The sequence below is a fragment of the Schistocerca piceifrons genome, chromosome 10, assembly GCF_021461385.2.
Source record: "Schistocerca piceifrons isolate TAMUIC-IGC-003096 chromosome 10, iqSchPice1.1, whole genome shotgun sequence".
NCBI lineage: Eukaryota > Metazoa > Arthropoda > Insecta > Orthoptera > Acrididae > Schistocerca > Schistocerca piceifrons.
Window position 1 is genome coordinate 8,783,933 of NC_060147.1, and position 17,259 is coordinate 8,801,191.

General features: G+C 44.0%; 1 protein-coding gene across 1 annotated transcript in view; it reads left to right on the forward strand.

Annotated features, from left to right (window-relative positions):
* LOC124719027 (actin cytoskeleton-regulatory complex protein PAN1) overlaps positions 1 to 17,259 on the forward strand; it is a 169,062-nt gene that overhangs the window by 35,556 nt on the left and 116,247 nt on the right. The window contains exon 5 of the mRNA XM_047244696.1: positions 11,076 to 11,308. Coding sequence (XP_047100652.1) covers positions 11,076 to 11,308 — 233 coding nt within the window. The remainder of the gene's footprint in view (positions 1 to 11,075; positions 11,309 to 17,259) is intronic.

Here is a 17,259-nt window from a genome sequence, read left to right on the forward strand (position 1 = left end):
CAAATTGCTTACTTCGAGGATATGTCCGAGCCAGAAATCCTCTAGTGTGCTTTCCCCTGACCTGAAACTGCCGTCATTTGCCAATTGTCGAGAGAGAGCTTGTCGGAGGGCGGGGCGGAGACCCGTTTTGTTTTCTAATGAGAGCCGGTTCTGCCTCGGTGCCACCGGTGGCTGCGTGTCGGTTAGGAGGCGGCCAGTCGAGGGCCTGCGGCCGACCTGTCTGAGTGTTAGACGTCAGACCCGACCTGCAGTTACGATCTGGCTGTGTCATTTTATGTGGCAGCGGGAGCACTGTCCGACTCCAAATTTGTGTGTCAGTCTGGCGATTTGACCAAGTGTTCTGCCATTCGTTAACAGCATTCCGGGAGGTGTTTTTCGACAGGTTAACGCTCACCCACACGCTGCAGTTGTAACCCGACACGCTCTACGGAGCATCGACACGTCGCCTTGGCCCGCTTGATCTCCAGATTTGTTTCCTATGGAATACGTACGGGACGTCACCTTGTGACAACTCTGGAATCGTCCACAGACGGCATTAACTGTACCCGTGTCGAGCAACCGAGTGCAACGGGCACGGGCTCCGTCCCACAGACTGACATCTGGCACCTGTGCAACACAGCATATGCACGTTCGCATGCTTGTATTCGTCGACATTTTGGTGATTACGCAGGTTCTTAATGTACCGGCATCTCACATTTTTGCAGTGACGTATCTCGTCCTTACGTTAACCTATTGTAGTGGTTAATAAAAAAGAGAAGAAAAGAAAAGAAAAGGTTCAAAATGTGGGAAGAAATGGTGAATAAAAAGGGGGTTTTAAAATCGTTAATGACCGTGAAAAAGGGAAAGGATGAAATGCAAATCGGACTTCGTATTACGGGAAAGTTATCGGACTTCGTGATTCGGAGAAGCTATTGTTGGGGTGGTCCTTGTGGCATTTCTGAGCAAAAGTCAAACCAATCTCCACTACAAAAATTATTTGAAGGAGAACAGAGAATAACAAAATGTGATTAACAGGGGGAAAGCTAAGAGTTCATCCTTTACCATATTAACATGTCATCTTGTGTGCGGTGTCCAGGTCTACAAAAATCTTCTACTTCATTTCTGCATGAAAAGTAGTAGCTTCTCTGAAATTTTGCAATAAATTTCATTGTCCAGCAATTACTAATGTATACAAATCAAAATCGTCTTGATATTAAATGCAGTGTATTTTATGTTGCTGCTTCCATCCTCCAAACCACAGTAACTTCCACGATACTTCTGCACATTAATAAGTTTTTTCGGCTTAATCCGACCAAGACTAGCTAATAAGTAAGTTAAGCTTCCGCTCTCGAGAGACAAAAGATGGATAGAAAACAAATAGGGTTACAATTTTAGTACCTTCATTTTCTTATATATTTTCTCTGCCGACAAGCGCTCATACCGCTGCGACAGTATAATTTGTATCTGAGGGAACGAGTGTAGCGCGGCGAAATTCAAAGTCCCACTACACTATGATCTTCCAATGTTAATCACTTAAATATGTTACCAACATAAATGCTTTCCTGAAATTTCATAACTGTACATTAATTACCTTTCTCTGAAGCAAAAATAGTTTAGTAGGTTCACTGTCACCGGCAACAGCCAGATCCGGACCCTAGGCTCTCCCGTGTGATTCGTGCAGGATCTATTCCGATGTGATGTGACGCACCCACTTCGTGTCGGGCAGTTGTCCGAACGTCGGTTCTCTCTCGTAATCTTGCGGAGAACATCCCCGGTCCATCTACTGTCTACTCTCCAGGCTTCTCCATTTTAATTATGACCTTAATTTTGTCTCATGCTTGACAAACTAAAGTGAGAGTAGAGCTAACTGAGAAAAATTATCCTGTCGGTATATTCTGTGTCCTTGCCAAAGTGTCTTACCTTGTCAATTACACCATTCTACTTAGCAAACTGATGTGTTACGGTATTAATGGCATCACTCTTGCAGGATTAAGATCTATCTTCCACAACAGAAAGCGGACGGTCTCATTAACAGGGTATTTCTCAGGCTCAAAATGGAATAAGGTAACATGTGGCATGCCACAAGGAATGGTACTGGGCCCACTCTCATTTCTAACCGACATAAATAATTTTTCAGCGACTTTAAGCGGTACTACAAAAGTTGTAAGATCTGTCTACGACACGAGATTCCTGATCGCAGGTCTGAACTCTGCCCTAGCCGACACACGTCAGATGGCGGCCGAATAGATCTGCGAGTGGCTCACGGCGAGCAGCTCGAGTCTTAACCCCACAGAGACTCACATTATACAATTTCAAACAAACAGTAATTACTTTTTGAGACCAGACGTAGACATTGACAGTCGTACACTGAATGAAGTGGACTGCGTAAAATTCCTCGGGATTGAGCTGGACGGTGAGTTAAAATGGAGTCGACATACTGGCAAACTCTAATGAATTAGCTCGCTTTGCCCTGTTACGTCTTAGAAACGTCTCTCACTGTGATGACCTAAGGAAAGGAGCTGCAGCTTATTGTGCGTATTTTCGGTCGAGTTGTCTTATGGAATTATCGTCTGGGTCAGCACTTCCAAAGTAAACAAAGTGTTTGTTCTGTAGACTTGAGCTGTAAAAATATTCTGTGTAGTGGATAATTGTATATCTTGGAGAAGTCTTTTTAAGGATCATTGGGTTCTAACAGTCTTTTCCTAATACGTTTACTCCTTAATGATTTTGTTGCTGGCAATATAAATCTGTGTTAGCTTGAACTGTGATAGGCACAGTCAAAACATGAGACTAAAAAAATAATGTTTGTGTAGCTTTTGCCTTCTTGTACTCTGCTGGTAAGCTCCCTTCTAACATACACCAAAAATTTGGGAGTTCCTGCCAACTCAAAACTAAAAACATACATAATTAACTGTGTAGGAAAAGATAGGTTGTTACTTACCATAAAGATGACATGCTAAGTTGCGGACAGGCACAATGAAAACATCCTTACACATAAGCTTTCAGCCACAGGCACTGTCAGAGTGAGAAAGAGAAGCACACACCTTTGATTCGTACAAGCGAGCACACCACACGCACACGTGACCGCCGCCTCCAGCGGCTCAGACCGGAATGCATTCTGTGGGTGGAAGATTGTGTGTGTGAGTGTCTTTTAGTTGTGCCTGTCGGCAACTTTGACGTGTCATAGCAATATATCTTTTCCTAGACTGTTGATATTCCAACCTTGAATTTTCGTTCTTTGAACACACACAATTAGCTATTCTTTCTACAAATTACATGAATATCTTAGACTCGGGGATTGAAAAGCTTCGTTAGCTGCAAGCGAGTAAGTGTGTTTATTGTAAAGCTGTATGACAGTAATGTGTGCAGTGTTACGTGGCTTTATGCTTAATTATAGACTTACTATCTTATCAGTTGATTTGTTTTCACCACATAACGCCCGCTGTTTACGTCCTCCTTCATTGCTGAGCGATGTATCACTTTTCGTTCTGACGCCGCAACTCTTCCTTTCCTATATCTTTACTACTTTTTATCTATATAAATGATGAACTATTGGTTTTGCCGTTTAACAACTTTTTGATAACTATGGAAGTATTACAGGCATCAGGTCCCACCTAATGTGTCACCCGCCTGTACGTTTTAGACGAACCTACCAAGACTCGATCGATCTGTTTACAAAGAGAAAGCAGAATATCTCTTCCTTTGACGTTGTCCGACGACGACCTAGGAAGCTCGACGCCCTCGCAGCCCGGGCTCTTCCGTGGCTCGAGGTAGTTCGTTTTATTCCTTACCCACTTGCCGCTACGTCGAACTTCTGCGGTGATCGTCGGGCGACGTCTTCCACGTTATCTGCAACATAAATAAACTTTCTTCCCACAGTATTTCTGAAAACCCAAAAACAAACTTAAAGAACGTAATAATAATAATAACTGTTCTTAAAATTATTCTTATAAGTCTTGGTCGATTTAATGAGGGTTGGGACAGGCCTAAGCCTTGTGACACCACAAATGTAACAACATTATGAGAAGTACTTATAGATGTAAATGTTATTTTTTGTGAATAATACCACGATAATCGAGAAAATGTTAAGCAGATGAGCAGGTGGTGGTTTATCCCAGAGTAGTGGCTTCCTTACTGATTTACTCAACTAAATTTCGACGGTGTAAGCACGGATAGCATTAAGCAGTGTAGCGACAGTCGATACAGTATGCAGATTGAGGTCCTGTGTTTCTGTGTTATGTTAATGTAAAACTTGACTATTCCTTCATCCCTGAAGCTGCTTCTTGATTGATGTATGGAACACATTAATTAAAGTTCTATGTCTACCCACCCTGTATTAAAAACCGTAAACTTTCAGTTTCAGACAAATCAGAAACTCAGTATTACAAACCCTGTTTAGTTTACCCACCATACTCCAGGCCATTGCTGCTGTTCAATTTGTTTCTTCTCGTGCTTGTCTAGTTGATGTCTTCAGCTGTCCTAATTACAAAAGATCATTCACTCATTCTGAGACTTCATTGTTAATTTTTATTGTTTTCTATCAGTACCAACATCTACACATGCACAGATCGCCTTCGCCTGAAATGGCAAACAGTCTTGAGAACGGCTAGAAAACAGGAGTAATACTGAAGTGTCCTCAAAACCTTTATAAGACTATGTTATAATTTTTGTAAAACCACAATGAATTCTTCAAACTTTGCTCATTCTTTTGGGCCAGTGAACTTAGGGAACTGGATTGTCTTTGTCAGAATATGTCCTCCTACAACACAATTTTCTTTTTAAATGCATCGCCATCAAGTTACCTTGTAATACCTTATTGTGGGCAGTGAGCAGCAAAATCCGTTTGAAATGTGAAGTCTGCAATCCATTCTGGATGCTCTAAATTTCGTTCCTGTACTTATTTTCCTTTCAAAATTTCAGCGGTATTGAGATTTAAATCAAAAAATCATTCCAGGCATGACCCTTGAGTTAACTACATACTTTGGAGTAATATATAAAGTCACCATATTCTTCATGCACTTCCACTGAAAACTGTCGCAACTGAAAATGGAATAATGGGTGCAACTTAACAATTTTTGCTATCGTACCACCAATTTCTTCACGTGCTCCGTGCCTGCAAATTTACCACAAAGTGCTTCCTTATGTGCAGAACGACGAATCACGTCTGTCGATCATTGTAATTTTTTGCTCTCATTGTCATCTTAAAACTTAAATTCTTTCTGCACAGTAGTATAATCTCATTTCATAGCAACTTAGCAGTGCCCGTCACTTGTACAAATTGAGATTTCTCACCCCCTCACTTCTGTCATTCCATTCATTTTAAAGAGATGTGACGATAGATCGCTACATCGCCTCTTTTTGTGAGAACAACCACCAGACCTGTGAATATCAATAGTTGGCTACATTGCCTCTTTTTGTGAAAACGGCAACTGGACCTGTGAAAGTCCCTCATACCACAAACAAATAGTGATGTGTAAACAGCCCTGACCCTCAGAGAGTTCAGCGAACTCCAAAATGCTGCACTGCGATGCTAAATGAAGTGTCGTACTGTTCCAGGAAGTTCTGAGCAGAGCTGAGTCACCAGCTGGGTCTCGGCCGTGCCCAGCCCTGTACTGTAACGTATATATCTTCCCGGACAGGTTTCTCTTTCGACACTCGACCTCACTTGCATTCACAGCAAAGAAAACTGATCTCACTTCGTACTAACTACAATGTAAAACTAACAGTAAACACATCTTACGCTGGCAGCTTACTGCCAAAACACACCGTGCTAATCAAATATAAGTACAGGTTCTTTCTTCCTAAAACAGGTGGTTAATTGGGTTTGAGGACCAACAAATGTACTCGACAATCAATAAGCTCTCGTCACGGAATGAAAGACGTGTAATTTTCATCTCACTTTAATAGGCACGTAACCCACATTCGGCAAGTTTCATTTTCTTCAAATCACATGGAAGATCCTGCCTAGAAGGCATAACATTTTCTGTTTGAAATTTCATTTTGTGCAGTTCCTGAGCTATTCGAGGGATCGTGTCGAATCCACCAGTAAAGGAGTGATAGTGTGATAATGTAAATCTCTAGCAATTGCTGGGCCAAAGGTAAATCGGAAGAAGTTAGACTTTCTGTAGTTGTCTGTCCCTAACATGGAATGCGGAAAAAACGTACCCACTTTCTGAATCACACAGACGGAAAACTCATAAAACCCACTTTATATCCTTCTCTGGAATGTAGCACCTGAATTCTTCCTTTGAATCATGCTGTGCTCTCAGATGAGAGCTACATTTCTACATTTATTTTTAGTACATAAAGTTCTTTTCATTTGCTGTCAATATTCTAATTACCGTTGTCCCCCTGGCTCCCTCTCGTACGTTGATAACCCTGAGCGGTGAGAGGTGGAAATAATTGCAGCATCCAAAGCATTTGAAGAAAAAACTGATATGAGAAAGAACATTCTAAGGAAATGGAGTTTGTTCCCACCAGTCTTCTGTAAAATAGTCAACTAATTCTGCCTTCAGATTGAAGACCACTTTCAATATTACTCCAAGGGAAATCTTCAGTTTTTTTCGTAAACATCTCTCCACGAGTGGCACATTGAGTGTTTTGTAAATGGAGTAACATTTTGTATCATTTCTGTGGCATACATATTTATAACAGTCACAGTTTTCCAAATTAGATGGTCAATGAAGAAAAATTGGTCAAACACTGGAGGAACGCCGAAACATTGTCGTGTAACAGAAAAAAGAAATTTCACGAGATCACTGTCACCATTGCAGAAACCTTCCAGGTATTTGCTCTAGGTTGTATCTCTACATCACTTTTCAGTCCATCTTCACTTTTACTGAGGATAACAACGTCATCAGCAAATTTTATCATTGATATCCTTTAACCCTGAACTTTAATCCCACTCTTCAACCTTCCTTTTATTTCCCCCACTGCCTCTTCATGTAATGATTCAACAGTAGGGCTGATAGACTGCATCCCTGTCTTTCACCCTTTTTAATAAGAGCATGTCATTCTTGGTCTTCCAGACCTACTGTTCCTCTTTGGTTGTTGTACAAATCATGTATTACCCGCCTTTGTATATTACCCCTATTTTTTACAGAATTTCGAGCATCGTGCACCATTTTACATTGTCAAATACTTTTACCGGGTCAATAAATCCTATGAACGTGTCTCGATTTTTCTTTAGTGTTGCTTTCATTATTAACCACATTGTCAGAATTGCCTCTCTCATGCCTTTACTTTTCCTAAAGCCAAACTGATCGTCATCTAACAGATCCTCAATTTTCTTTTCCATTCTTCTCTGTATTATTCTCGCCAGCAACTTGGACGAGTGAGCTGTTAAGCTGATAGTGCAATAATTCTCGCACTTGTCAGCTCTTGCTGTCTTCGGAATTGTGTGGATGATGTTTTTCCAAAAAGTCTGATGGAATGTCACCAGTCTCATATTCTACACACCAACGTAAATAGACGTTTTGCTGCCACTTCCCCCCGAACGATTTTAGAAATTTCAATATAATGTTATCTATCCCTTCTACCAGGCCACCTTCTTAACTGAGTGGCAACATATTTGCCTACCGTGCAGCGTGCCCGGGTTTGATTCCCGGCTGAGTTGCAGATTTTTCTCTGCTCGTGGAAGAGGTATCGTGTTATCCTCATCATCAGCAAGTCAACCGACGTGGCATCACCTAAAATAGACTTGCAACCCGGTGGCCAAATTTCCCCGGTGGAGCCTCCCGGCGATCAGAGCCACACGATCATTTCATTTCATTTTATTCCTTTGATGTTAAGTCTTCCAAAGCTGTATTAAATTCTGATTCTTATACTGGATCCCCTAAATCTCTTCTGTCAACTCCTGTTTCTTTTTCTATCAGGTCATCAGGTAAGTCCTCCTCCTCCTCCTCATAGAGGCATTCATTGTACTCTTTCCATCTTTCCACTCTCTCTTCTGCATTTAACAGGGGATTTCCCACAGAATTCTTAATGTTACTAACCTCACTTTTAATTTCACCAAAGGTCATTTTGACTTTCCTATATGCTGAATCCGTCCTGACAAACATTTCTTTTTTAATGTCTTCGCATTTTTCTTGCAGCCACTTTGCCTTAGCTTCCCTGCACTTACTATTTATTGCATTCTTAAGTGACTTGTATTTCTATGTCCCTGAATTTCCGTGAATATTTTTGTACTTCCTTCTTTCATTGATCAACTGAAGTATTTCACGTGTTATCAGTGACATAAGTGTATCATTTGTTATCCGTGCCATCATACAAAATGCTATTGTGTCTGAAAGATACATTACTTAGTACAAAAAATAACTGCAAGGAAGTCTTGCTTGTATTGTGAGGAAAATAAAATGCCATAATTTCGGAGATGGACTTAGGAAAGTCATCAGCTTATTCTGTTTATATTTCCAGTAGAAACAATGTGAAAGTTAATAACTGTAATTTATTGTTTACTTTGCACACTAGAATATCACATGTATTATAAGCTCTCTTTACTGAGAATTAGAACTTAACACAAGGTGACATTTTTACTTTTGTTGTTATAATTTTATTTGTTCTCTACTACTTTCAGCCTTCTAGGCCATTCTCAAGTGATTTTGTGGTTTGGTACAAAATAGAATATATTATATCATTTCCAGAAGGCTGGAACTAGTTCTGAACAATTAAAATTAATACAGCGGAAGTAGAAAATATCACCTTCTTTAAATAAAATCTTTGCTGTGGTACCCACTTTGAAGAAAATGAGAATTTAACGTTTCTGTCTGTAGCACTGTTAAAGCTGTTCAGGTTTTAAATTGAGTTGGTGGTACTTCCTTTACTCGAGCTTAGAGGAGAGTGGCGTGTGGTGCCATCTCTCTGTGAATTGTGTGAAGCCTATTCCCTGTCTTACTATATTTTAACTCTCCGCGTGACTCTCTTCTGAGGTGGGCCGTCAGAGTCGACATCTGTGTTAAGGAGTGTGCGAAACCACTTAAAAACTGCATTTGGACCAGGCCAATGGCTATTCACCTGGCATCAGGATTAGGTGTCCATCCGGCTCGCTTCCCCACCTCTTGGGCCGGCAGTGGGTTTTAAGGGAGAGGGTAAGGAGTCATTCCAATCCCGGGAGCGGAAAGACTTACCTTAGGGGGAAAAAGGGACAGGTATACACTCGTGCGCACGCGCACGCACCCACACACACACACACACACACACACACACACACACACACACACACACAGATATACAGACACAAACAGACATATGTAAAGGCAGAGATGTCAGTCAAGGCGGAAGTACAGAGGCAAAGATGTTGTTGAGTGACAAGTGACATACGAGGGGCGGCAACTTGAAATTAGCGGAGGTTGAGGCCAGGTGGGTAACGGGAAGAGAGGATATATTGAAGGGCAAGTTCCCATCTCTGGAGTTCTGACAGGTTGGTGTTAGTGGGAAGTATCCAGATAACCCGGACGGTGTAACACTGTGCCCAGATGTGCTGGCCGTGCACCGAGGCATGTTTAGCCACAGGGTGATCCTCATTACCAACAAACACTGTCTGCCTGTGTCCGTTCATGCGAATGGACAGTTTGTTGCTGGTCATTCCCACATAGAAGGCTTCACAGTGTAGGCAGGTCAGTTGGTAAATCACGTGGGTGCTTTCACGCGTGGCTCTGCCTTTGATTGTGTACACCTTCCGGGTTCAGGACTGGAGTAGGTGGTGATGGGAGGGTGCACGGGACAGGTTTTACACCGGGGGCGGGTACAAGGGTAGGAGACAGAGGGTAGGGAAGGTGGTTTGGGGATTTCATAGGGATGAACCGAGAGGTTACGAAGGTTAGATGGACGGCGGAAAGACACTCTTGGTGGAGTGGGGAGGATTTCGTGAAGGATGGATCTCATTTCAGGGCAGGATTTGAGGAAGTCGTATCCCTGCTGGAGAGCCACATTCAGAGTCTGGTCCAGTCCCGGAAAGTATCCTGTCACAAGTGGGGCACTTTTGGGGTTCTTCTGTGGGAGGTTCTGGGTTTGAGGGGATGAGGAAGTGGCTCTGGTTTGTACCAGGTCGGGAGGGTAGTTGCGGGTTGCGAAAGCTGTTTTCAGGTTGTCGGTGTAATGGTTCAGGGATTTGGGATTGGAGCAGATTCGTTTGCCACGAAGACCTAAGCTGTAGGGAAGGGACCGTTTGAAATGGAATGGGTGGCAGCTGTCATAATGGAGGTACTGTTGCTTGTTGGTGGGTTTGATGTGGACGGACGTGTGAAGCTGGCCATTGGACAGGTGGAGGTCAACATCGAGGAAAGTGGCATGGGATTTGGAGTAGGACCAGGTGAATCTGATGGAATCAAAGGAGTTGAGGTTGGAGAGGAAATTCTGGAGTTCTTCTTCACTGTGAGTCCAGATCATGAAGATGTCATCAATAAATCTGTACCAAACTTTGGGTTGGCAGGCCTGGGTAACCAAGAAGGCTTCCTCTAAGAGACCCATGAATAATTGGCGTACGAGGGGGCCATCCTGGTACCCATGGCTGTTCCCTTTAATTGTTGGTATGTCTGGCCTTCGAAAGTGAAGAAGTTGTGAGTCAGGATGAAGCTGTCTAAGGTAGTGAGGAAAGAGGTTTTAGGTTGGGTGGCAGATGATCAGCGTGAAAGGAAGTGCTCCATCGCAGCGAGGCCCTGGACGTGCGGGATATTTGTGTATAGGGAAGTGGCATCAATGGTTACAAAGATGGTTTCTGTGGGTCTGTATATGTGCGGATGGATGTGTGTGTGTGTGTGTGTGTGTGTGTGTGTGTGTGTGTGTGTGTGTGTGTACGCGCGAGTGTATACCTGTCCCTTTTTCCCACTAAGGTAAGTCTTTCCGTTCCCGGGATTGGAATGACTCCTTAATCTCTCCTTTCGTCTTTCCCTCTCCTTCCCTCTTTCCTGATGAAGCAACTGTTGGTTGCGAAAGCTCGAAATTTGTGTTTGTGTTTGTTATTGTCTCTATCAACATATTCCCGCTTTCGTTTGGTAAGTTACAGCATCTTTGTTTTTAATAATATGACGCGGTGGAGGTGTCAGATCAGTTCTGCCGGTTTGCAGAACCTCCGTAACGCAATTTGTCATTTCTCACAGATTTGAACGCAGAGCACCTGGAGACGAAGCGCAGGGTGGAGAGCCTGCGGCAGATGTTCGGCCACGACAACTGGTTGCACAGCCAGGGTGGGACATTCCTGCAGGACGTGCTCGGCCTGCCGCCCACCGCAGCCACTGCATCCGCCTTGCTCGGTGGGACCGCACCCGGACCCGATTCCGAACCCGCGGCCGCCCCGGCCAGTCCTGCAGTTGTCGACTCTGCTGTTGCGAAGGTAATTAGCTGACCAGAAACTTTACAAATTGTGTGGCTTGCACTGCTCTTCTAACCTATCTCTTGTTTTCAATTAATGGAGATCGCTCACTGAAAATCAGAAGCATTGACTTGTTTTGACACGCACACAGAAAAGAAAACTTGCTGCTCGCGCGCGCACACACACACACACACACACACACACACACACACACACACACATTTCAGTCGGTCAGGTGAACTGGTTAAGGTGGGTAATGTTGAATGGGGTGGGTAAAAGGGGAGGCAGAAAGAGAAATTAGGGGTGGGTGGCTAGCAGCTCAGAGGGAGGCAGCCAGTTTGCCGGCTATAAATGTTCGGTAGGGGTAGGGGGGGGAGGGTAAGGTATGTCAGGTATGCAGGCTAGGTATGTAATGCACGATTGTAGGGGTCAGTGGGGAGTGCCACATGCTGAAGGTGACATGGGGGTGTGGATTGGCACTGGATGACTGGGCAAAGGAAGGAAAATTGTTTGGTGGAGGGTGTGTGGACAGTGGTTTACCAGAAACTAGGCCAGTACACTTATGGGAGGAAAGAATGCGGCATTGAAATGGTTCGAATGGCTCTGAGTACAATGGGACTCAACTTCTGAGGTCATTAATCCCCTAGAACTTAGAACTAGTTAAACCTAACTAACCTAAGGACAGCATACACATCCATGCCCGAGGCAGGATTCGAATCTGCGACCGTAGTGGACTCGCGGTTCCAGACTGCAGCGCCTAGAACCACACAGCCACTTCGGCCGGCTGCCACCATTGAAGTTGAAGGTGTTATGCGCAGCTGAATGTTGTGCCACTAGGCGGTCAGTTTTGTTATCGGCAACAGTTTCGTTCTAGTGGACAGCTGGTTTGTATTCGTACTGATGTAAAAAGCTGTCCAGTATTTGCAGCAGAGGTGGTGTATGACGTGGCTTCTTTCACGAGTAGCCCAGCCCTGACGGGGGAGGGTAAGCCCGAGACAGAACTGGAGTAGGAAGTGACGGGTGAGGTTTGGGCAAGTCTCGCATCTGGGTCTCCCGCAGGGATACGGTGCCCGTCGTAAGGGGTCGGTGATGGGAGTGGCACGGGGATAGGCTAGGATATCGTGTTGGATGGGTGGGCAGTGGAACACCACTTTAGGCGGGGTAAGCAGGACAGTGTGGAAGGGATGGCGGCTGTCGAAATGCAGTTACTGTTGGCAGTTAATGGGTTTAATGTGGGCAGAAGTGTGGACGGACAATGGAGGTCGGGGCCGGCCGTGGTGGTCTAGCGGTTCTAGGCGCTCAGTCCGGAACTGCGCGACTGCTACGGTCGCAGGTTCGAATCCTGCCTCGGGCATGGATGTGTGTGATGTCCTCAGGTTAGTTAGGTTTAAGTAGTTCTAAGTTCTAGGGGACTGATGACCACAGCTGTTAAGTCCCATAATGCTCAGAGCCTTTTGAACCAATGGAGGTCGGCATCCGGTAAGGCGATGCACTGGGCTTAGAAGGACCAGGTGAAGTGGCCGGAAGAGAAGGTGTCGAGGTTCTGAAGGAACGCAAATAGGGTGTCTCGCCCTCGAGTCCAGATCGTGAAGATATTGTAAAAAAACTTGAACCAAACTCTGGATTAGGAGTTGTGGTAACCTAGGAAGTTTTCCTCTAGGTTCTGTCCCTTCCTGAGAACACTAACCTCTCAGTAGAAGAAAGGGCAGCTAGACATACCGTGAAAATGTATTCTGACCTAATCGTCCTCCCTGCAAACAAATGTTCGACCACTGTGTAGTGTTTCCTTTCCTCAGGGTTCTGCCGTTAAAATACAAAATAGAAAATCTGATTGGGTTTTGAATTTTGATGGAATAAGTTGCGGATAAGACGGACTTCGTATTACTGATTGAGATAGTGCTGTAATTTGACCGCGAATGGCAGACCGGGTTGGCAACACTACAAAAAGCGACTCTAAGGAAATAGCATCAAAATAAGTTGAAATTTACCTTATAATTCTGTTAGGAATGTAGTGTCTATTATAATATAGTCTTCGTGGCTGCGTCTGGAATACTTCTTAATTTTCTTGTAGGATGTACTTTTTTTATTGTTCGCTGGTCCTCTTGTTCTCCGTCTGATGAAAATTTCTTGAACTTGTCACTGTCAGGATTAATTTATAAATTTGGCGATTACCATTGCGAATCACTACTGAAATAACTTGAAGATGCTGTGTGTTTGTTTCGTAATATAGTTTTAATTTCCACTTAAAATCATTCTTTAGCATCAGCACTAAAAAATACACGTCTTAAACGTATGATAACAAGAGAGTAATGAAATAGTTGTTAAAACAAGCACCTACGTAAAAAGAAAAAGAAGATCAAAATTACTTATGAAAATCTGTCGCTGGCGCAGCGCTCTCCTGCATGCGTGATTGTAAATCACATCTTTGCTCTGGCGGAGGCGCGGTAGTCAGAGTACCGTTACAACTGGTGTAATGAGTTGCAATGGCTACCGGATAGAAGGTCTCTACCAGCTGCGTGCTCCACCTACGACCTCTGCCAGAGTGACCTCATCACAGATGTCCAATGTAACCTCCAGTCGCAACTGAAATCTGTGAGCTCTATCCAGAACCTCTACCTGAAGTCTACATCTCTCACCCTAACAACACCCCACACACCCACCTCCTACATGCTCTCCAAAATCTACATACCCAACAATTGTAGATGCGCCATTGTGGCTGGTTATACTGCTCCCACTGAAAAATTGCTCCTGGATGTGTTGATCACAATACCTTCAACCAATTGCCTGAAGCCTATCCTCTCACGTCAAAGATACTAACCGCTTCCTCCACCGACTCTCCGCCATTCTCCACCCATTTACGTGATGCATCCCTTCTCGTCACTGTTGACGTTACTTTCCTGTTTACCAACCTACCGACTCTCAACTATTTTTCCTTTGAAGGGAAGGTATGCAAACAAATTTCTGGCACAAGCAGGAGCACCTGAATATCACCCTCCTATCCCAACCTGTTTATGGGCCATCTAGAGGAAACATTCCTAGTCTCCCAAAACTCTCAACTCCTAGTCTGGTTCAGGTTCATTGATCAAACAACGGAAAATCCAGGATGGAATGTAAAAATACCAGAGAAGGAAAGTTGCTACTCACCATATAGTGGAGATGCTGAGTCGCGATAGTGTGGTTTCAGCTCTCTGAGACTGCAGACGTGTGTGCAAGTTGCATTTGCATGAGTGTGTGTGTGTGTGTGTGTGTGTGTGTGTGTGTGTGTGTGTGTGTGTGTGTGTGTGTGTGTGTCTACTGCTGACAAAGGCCTTAATGGCCGAAAGCTATAATTGTGTGAACCTTTTTCTTGTGCCTATCGTGACTTAGTATCTCCGCTATATGGTTAGTAGCAACTTTCCTTCTCTGGTATTGTCAGGGTCATTGATGACACATTCATGACGTGGACTCAGCATCACCGAGATCCCCTATCCACATTCCTTCACAATCTCAAAACCTTCTCTCCCATCCGCTTCACACAGTACTAGTAAGCCCAACGCACCACCTTACTGGAGGTTGACTTCCTCCTCTCTGATGGCTTCATCCTGTAGCGGGACTTTGAATTTCGGCGCACTACACTCATTCCCTCGGATATAAATTATACCGTCGCAGCTGTATGAGCGCTCGACGGCAGAGAAAATATGTAAGAAAATGAAGGTACAAAAATTGTAACTCTTTTTGTTTTCTACCCGCTCTTGTCTCTTGAGAGCGGAAGCTTAACTTACTTATTAGCTAGTCTTGGTTGGATGAAGACGAAAAAACTTATTGATGTGCAGATGTATTGTGGAAGTTTGTATGAAATTCGGAGGATCGAAGCAGCAATGTAAAATACATTGCATTCAATATCAAGACGGTTTTAATTTGTATACATTAGTAATTCCTGGACAATGAAATTTATTGCAAGATTTCGGGGGAGCTACGACCTTTCACGCAGAAATGAAGCAGGAGATTTTTGGAGAACGAGACCTGGACGCCGCACGAGAGAAACATGTTAACACGGTAAAGGATGAACTCTTATCTATGCCATTTCCCCCTGTTAATCACATTTCGTTATTCTCTGTTCTCTTTCATATAATTTTTGTAGTGGAAATTGGTTTGACTTTTGCTCAGAAATGCCTCAAGGACCACCACAACAATAACTTTTCCGAATCCCGAAGACCAATAGATTTTCTGTAATTCGAAGTCCGATTTGCATTTAATTCTTTCCCTTTTTCACGGTCATTAACGATTTTAAAACCCCTTTTTTATTCACCATTTTTTCCCACATTTTCAACCTTTTCTTTTCTTCTCTTCTCTCTTTCTTTTTTATTAACCACTGCAGTCCACACCTCTGTTCACGTTAAACCCACTAACCGGCAACAGTACCTGCATTTTCACAACTGGCATTGCTTCATGGAGAGAAAAAAAAAAAAAAAAAAAAAAAAAAAAAAAAAAAAAAAAAAAAAAAAAAAAAAAAAAAAAAAAAAATCCTTCCTATGCAACTGTGGACGATGTATCTGTAGTGATGAGAACTTTCTTGCCGGATATGTTGAAGGCTCCCTGAAGGCCTTCACAGACAGGCAATACCCACCAAACCTATCCACAGACAGATTTTCCGTAATGTACCAGTATACGCTCTGAATCCACCCACCACAGCCAAGATTCGAGTACAAATGAGTGTCCCCCTCATCACTCAGTACCACACTGGACTGGAACAACTGAGCCATACCCTTCACCACGGCTTCGATTCTTTCTCTTCGAGCCCCGAGAGATCCTACCCACCCGTCCCGAAGTGGCGTTCTGTCGCCCGCCCTACCCGTACGGCCCTATGCCGCTTCCACTCCTGAAGTGCGAGATCTTCCCAATACGCCCACCCAGCAGCTACTATACCAGTCCCGTCTCAGGTTTATCCTACCCCACAAGAGGCTGGGCCACCTGTGAGAGCTGCCGTGTCGTATACCAGCTCAGCTGCAAACATTACACAGCCTTTTACGTTAATATCACTACCGAACAGCTGTCCACTAGGACGAACGGCCACCACCAAACTGTCATTGAGAACAGAGTCGACTACCCGGTGGCACGGTATGCGACTGAACAAAACTTGCTCAATTTCGATGGCTGCTTCACGGTTTGGGCTATTTTGATCCTTCCTACGTTAACCGATCTCACCCCCATTTACTCTTCAGTCTTCTCCTTTTTCCCTCTCCTCTTTAGCCATTCACGCATCTTTTCTTCCTACGTAGTTGTGTTTATCTTTATACTATATACCTCTTTACTTCTGTATGCAGGCTCTTTGGTTTGAAGCTGGTACAGTACTTAACAGTAGAATATCTTTGGCTTCCCTCTGACGACAGTGCCTCCATCCTTACTACGCTCCCTGTTTACCTTTCCCTGTTGATTCATAACCTGGGTTGTGAGTAACTGAATTCACTTTCCCTTCTTCCCTCTTTTCCCCTCTCTCCTCCCTGATGAAGGAACAAAGTTCTGAAAGCTAGGATTGGAAATTTTCTGTTCTGTTTTGTGTATCTATTGGCTGAGCTGAGGTAAGTACTGACCAGCCCCTCTATCTCTTTGTTAGTATTTGTTTACATCTTTATATGAGATTTTCCATTAATCATGTAGACGATAGTTAACCGTACAACACGTCCTCTGCTCCCCGTAATTGTCCTGGCGCCAGTGTGCGGTAACTCACTGTCCTCGCACCCTCCGCCCGACAGTTTCCCTTTCCTCCTTTCTGTCAGCTCCTGCCAATTGATGTCCGCCTGTCACTTTCAATGTGTGCCACTTTCCACTCGCCACTACAGTTGTGTGTCACATGCCTAGCCTGCATATCTATCACCCGACTCTCCTGCATTCCCAGATGGGAAAAAGGCCCCCCTCCGGGCCGCCACCCACCCCACTCCCGATCTCTATCCCTGCCTCTGTCTCCTTCAATCCAACCCACCCAATACTACCCC